At 23.8% G+C, this 6,109-nt stretch overlaps 1 protein-coding gene across 1 annotated transcript in view; it reads right to left on the bottom strand.

Moving 5' to 3' along the window:
- The window catches only part of LOC117173797, a 70,250-nt gene extending 67,039 nt beyond the window's left edge, over nucleotides 1–3,211 (bottom strand). Inside the window, exons 1-2 of the mRNA XM_033362439.1 lie at nucleotides 2,673–3,211; nucleotides 1,979–2,185 (exon numbers count right to left, since the gene is read on the bottom strand). Of these exons, the coding sequence (XP_033218330.1) occupies nucleotides 1,979–2,095 (117 nt within the window). The 5' untranslated portion in view covers nucleotides 2,096–2,185; nucleotides 2,673–3,211. The remainder of the gene's footprint in view (nucleotides 1–1,978; nucleotides 2,186–2,672) is intronic.
- Nucleotides 3,212–6,109: the final 2,898 nt, after the last annotated feature.

Below are 6,109 nucleotides of genomic sequence, written 5' to 3'. Positions count from 1 at the left end.
AAGATTTAATTTGATTTTTCAACATAAAATATGAATATTATTTAAAAAGTAAATTTTCTACAAATATAGTTGAATTTTCGACCCAAAAAGGCGAATTTTCAACAAAAAAAAATAGTCGAATTTTTCAATGAAAAAGGTTGAATTTTAAACAAAGTGGACGCATTTCCAACCAAATAGTTACATTTTTGTCCAAGAAAGATAAAATTTCGACTAAAACTTATTGATTTCTTAATTAAAAGGACAAATTTTCAAAAACAAAAATAGTTTAATTTTCATCAAAAAAAATATTTGAGTTGACTTTTCAAAACCAAAAACAGAATTTTATTCAAACGGTAAATTTACTACGAAAATAGTTGAATTTTCAAATTAAAAAGACGATTTTTGTAAACAAAATTGTTAAATTTCCAACCAAAAGGTTCTATTTTTATCAACAAAAAAATTTAATTTGACTTTTCAAAACCAAAATATTAATATTATTCAAAATGTAATTTTTCTACAAATATAGTTGAATTTTCAACCGAAACAGTTATTTTGAACAAAAAAGTTGAATTTTTCAATGAAAATGGTCGATTTTAAACAAAATGGTCGCATTTTTAAACAAATAGTTGAATATTGATCCAAAAAAGATGAAATTTCTACTTAAACAGGTGAATTTTTAAATTAAAAAGACTAACTTTCAACAATAAAATTCTTGAATTTTCATCCAAAAAGAAATTTGAGTTGACTTTTCAACATAAAAATATAATTTTTTTCAAAAGGTAAATTTACTATAAAAATAGTTGAATTTTCAAATCAAAAACACGATTTTTGTAAACAAAATTGTTGAATTTCCAACCAAATGGTTCTATTTTTCAAAAAAAAAAAGATTTCATTTGACTTTCCAACACCAAACTATGAATATTATTCAAAAAGTACATTTTCTACAAATATAGTTTAATTTTCAAACCCAGAAGGTCGAATTTTAAACAAAATGGACGCGTTTTCAACCAAATAGTTGCATATTTGTCCAAGAAATATAAAATTTCTACTAAAACGGATCAATTTTTAAATTAAAAAGAAAACTTGTCAACAAAAAAATAGTTAAATTTTCATCCAAAAAAAGATTTCAGTTGACTTTTCAACAACGAAATATGAACATTATTCAAAAAGTAGTTTTTTTGATCTATATAGTTAAATTTTTAACTAAAAAAGACGAACTTTCAACAAAGAAGTTCATTTTGTCAATGAAAAATGATGTCTTTTTAACAAAAAGTATGTATTTTGAACCAAATAGTTGCATATTTATCCGAAAAAGGTGAAATTTCTACTGAAACAGATTAATTTTTTAATTAAAAAGACAAATTTTCAACAACAAAAATAGTTGAATTTTCATTTTAAAAAAATATCTGTGTGGAATTTTCAACACCAAAAAATTAATTTTTATTGAAAAAGTAAATTTTCAACGAGAACTGTTGAATTTTCGACTCAAAAAGACGAATTTTCAATAAAAAAAAGGATGGCTTTTTAACAAAATTGATACATTTTCAAACAAAAAATAAAATTTACAACTAAAAAGATCATCTTCAGGAGAAAGCAACTACAAAAAAAAGACATATAAATACAAGGGTTACCGTAAAACTTCATTTTAAAAATACCTTAATTTTTACCTGACCAGTTTTTTATTTTGCCTGACAGTTAATATTCAAAGGCCAGAATATTAACCTTGTAACATTTTTAACGTAGAATCTTTCACAAACGAAAGAAAAAAATTTTTATTAAAATTTAATAATTTCAAATTTATTCCTCTTTGTAGTTGTTTAAAGTTGTAGAAAAAATTTTAATTTTTGAAAAAAACAGCATTAAGAAAAATCAGCCATTTGGTTTTAAACAAAAATTGTATGACAAAAAATTTGGCGTTGCCTAAATTTAAAGAATTAATACTAAATTAGAAAAAAGTTAGATTCAGTAAAATTAGGTGTCATTAATTAAAAATTCTTACCAATGCAGGTGTGGATCCATTTTTTTCTATTTTTTCCAAAAAATATTCCGCTACAGATTTGTAAGCCCATTTTTTTTGGACAGGAGGACCACTTAGAATATTATTTTCACTCTTCATTTTTGTAAATTCACTTAATTCTTTATTTTAAATTCCACCTTTAGATCAACACATCTAGGCGTAAACAATGATTTCAGAATCAGGATTTAACTGCGAAAAGATTATCAATTCAAAGTGATTTACCTCGCCTGCTGAATTAAATTTAAAAACAAATTTCTAGACAATTTAGAAAAATGAGGTAATGTTTAACGATCACTTAAACATTTCGAGGAATTTATAAAAAAAAACCACTGGATATCGCGGCTTATCTTAAAACTTGTTTAAACTTTCTTTATCTTTAGTATTTTTCTTGTTCATGCTTGACAGTTTGTGGACAGTCTGAGACTGATGATAATCGCAGATAAATGATAGTTTAAAAAATGCAATGTATTGATTCAATAAAAACACGCTAGTCAAGGAGAAAACTGAAAGTCATTGCTTGACTTGTAAATTTTTCTTTCTCAATAATCAGATGTTAATAAGAATGACAAGCGTTCTCTTCATGACATAACCTGTATTTTGAGGCTGCGAGTCTACCGCCTATCTTGCGGATGGCTTTCTCATATCATATACCTAAATGTTGATGCAAAATATTTACCTGTTTCTTTGAGATGACCACAACACTAGCAATGTATTCTGTCATTTCTTGTCATATCGTAGACTTTATCCATCATTTTTGGAGTACTGGCGGCGCCTCAACATTTTTGCTCATATTTGAAACCTGTTATAAACCGTTCTATTTGACGATTCGAAGGTGAAGATTCACCGTAATGTTTGCAGTTAAGTCTCCTGAGGCGATACCAAAGATAATAATATCTTTGGCGATATGCCTTTTATAAAGTAATGTTTGATCAACACAAGAAATTCTCTTTCATCAATTTTTTCATTTTTTTGGAAATCACCCGACTTGCTCGATTCAAATAAACGCCAAACACAGAGTAATAGCAATAAACATATGGTAAATTTATTTGGTAATAGCTGTCGATCGAAAAATCAGAATTGATCAGAATATCGTACAAATATTATCCCACTTCTCATCCCCTTCAACCCAACCTCCAATTTCCCCCGCTGCTCATACAATTTAACTTAAGGCGCGTTTTTTAAAAAACAGGGCCAATAAAAATTACAAAATATACCAATATCGAAAAAAATAACGAAATACACGCATTTTCAACAACTTTTAATGAAAAAAATAAATTTTAAACAAAAAAAGGGATTCTTTAAATGAAAAATGAATTCTAAACCAAGAAGATTAATTTTTTACAAAAAAAAAAACAAATTTTTAAACAAGACAGATGAATTTTAAACCGTGAAGAAATTAATTTTGTATCAAAAAGATTAATTTAAAGATTTTTTTAAGATTAATTTTCTACCAAAAAAGATGACTTTTCAAGAAAATAGTTAAATTTTTAACCAAAGAGATTAATTTTCAACTAAAATGACAAATCCTTACTCAAAAAGGGAATTTTAAACCAATAAGATTTATTTTCTAACAAAAAGACGAATTTTCAACAGCAAAGAAATCAATTTTTATCCAAAAACATACATTTTTCCCCATTGAGATTAATTTTCCACCAATAAAGATGAATTTTTAACAAAATACATCAGTTTTCAAGAAAGAAGTTAAATTTCTAAGCAAATAAATTAACTTTTAATTAAAATCAGAAATCTTGAACCAAAAAATGAATTTTAACACAAAAAGATTATTTTTTGATCAAAAAAGAAAAATTTCCGACGAAGTAGTTCAACTTTGACCCAAGCAGTTAAATTTTAGAAAATCAATTTTCAACAAAATAGTTAATGTTTCAACCGAATAAATTAATTTGTCTTTGACTAAAAATATGAATCTTCGACAAAAAAATGATTGCTCAAGAAAGTAATTTAAATCAAAATTTGCAAACAAAATAGTTGAATTCTGAAGCAACAAAGATTAATTTTCAACCAAACAGTAGCATTTTTATTTAAAAAAAATGAAATTTCTGCTTAAACAGATAAATTTTCAAAATACAGTAAAATTTTCATTTAAAAAAAAAAATAGATATATATTTTCACCGTCAAATTTTTTTTCAATAAAATAGTTAAATTTTCATCAATAAAAAATAAATTTTCATCAAGAAGATCAATTATCTAATAAACAAATGTATTTTTAACAAAATTCATGAATTTTCAATGAAGAAAGATCAATTTTCAACCCAAAAATGGAATAGTTATATTTAAAGCCGTAAAAAAATATGTTAATCAGGAAAAACGAATTTTCAATAAAATGGTTCAATTCCAACTAAGTGAATGAGTTTTCAATTTAAGAAAATGATTTTTTAACTAAGAAAACTAATATTTCACCAGAAAAAAAAAACGATTTTTGAACAAAAAGATAAAATTTTAAATAATAAGATTTATTTTTTATCAAAAAACATGAATTTTCAACAGCAAAGAAATTAATTTTTAACCAAAAAGTTAAATTTTGAATCATTAAGATTGATTTTCTACCAATAAAGATAAATTTTTAACAAAATAAATAAATTTTCAAGAAAGAAGTTGAATTTTTAAGCAAAGAAATTAATTTTCAACTAAAATAAGTAATCTTAAACCAAAAAATGTATTTTTAAACAAGAAGATTAATTTTTGACAAAAAAAGACCAATTTTCGACGAAATTTATGAATTTTTAACTAAAAAGGATAAATTTTCAACCCAAAATGGAATAGTTATATTTACAGTTTAAAAAAATAGATATATATTTTCACCATCAAATTTGTTTTCTTAATAAAATAGTTAAATTTTCAACAACAAAAAATTAAATTTTCACCGAAAAGATCAATTTTCTAATAAAAAAATGTATTTTCAACAAAATTCATGAATTTTCAATGAAAAAAGATCAATTTTCAACCCAAAAATGGAATCGTTACATATAAAACTGTAAAAAAATGTTAATCATGAAAAACTAATTTTCAATAAAATAGTTAAATTTCCAACCAGAAATGAATTTTCAATTAAAAAAAAATGAATTTTTCACTAAGAAAACTAATATTCTACCACAAAAGACAAATTAAAAAATTTTAAACAATAAGATTAATTTACTATCAAACAAAATGAGATTTTAACAAATGACATTAATTTTCAACAAAATGAATAATATTGAAACAAAAAAATAAATTTTAAACCAAAAACATTAATTTTTACCTATAAAGGCGAATGTTCAACAAAATACATGAATTTTTCATCAAGCAGATTAAAAGTTTACTACAAAAGATGAATTTTCAGATGCAAAGAAATTAATGATTATTTTTAATATAAATAATAAATTTTCAACCAAAAATGGAATAGATATATTTACAGTCAAAGATATGAAATATGAATGGCCAATCAAAAAAATGAATTTTTCTCCAAGAAGATTAATATATGACAATAATAATAATAAATTAATACAAATTTGTATTTCTTTTTTGGGTGGATAACTTTTCTATCAATTTATTTTCGAACGTTTTGTCGTTTTTCCACAAATTTTTCATTTTTATTTTTAATGTCATTTTCGTGATTAAAACCAAAACTACGGGTCCTATCAAAAAGCGATTAATATCAAATTTGTAGCTCTTCTTCGGGTAAACAATTTTTTTTAAATCATCTTTTTTCCACAAATTTTGTATTTATTTCTTATTTTCAATGTTATTTTACACAAAAAAGTACGCGTCATTATTTTATATTATAATTATAATATTTCATTATTTTTTGTGCAATCAAAATTTGAATTTACGATTTTTCAAGAAAATCCAAAAATTTTCTTATGATCGTCTTACAAGGCTTTAAAAAAGAAATGTTTTTCTTCTGTCGACTTTTTTTCACATCGTGCGTTTTTTGGCATAAAATTTGTTTTTCGATTGATTTTGAGAATTTTGAAAATACTATAACTTGGAGAATTTTCTTTTCTTCGAAAAATGTCATCAGGATAATTTGTTCGCCTTTTTTAATCCTAGAAATATCCGCACATAGAATTTTTAAGTTCAGAAAAAAGAGGTCTCATAAATTTTCAAAATAAGCTC

Source organism: Belonocnema kinseyi, chromosome 5 (genome assembly GCF_010883055.1).
Source record: "Belonocnema kinseyi isolate 2016_QV_RU_SX_M_011 chromosome 5, B_treatae_v1, whole genome shotgun sequence".
NCBI classification, from domain to species: Eukaryota; Metazoa; Arthropoda; class Insecta; order Hymenoptera; family Cynipidae; genus Belonocnema; species Belonocnema kinseyi.
The sequence above is the reverse complement of the archived record's forward strand: the minus strand, read 5'-3'. Positions and strand labels throughout refer to the sequence as shown.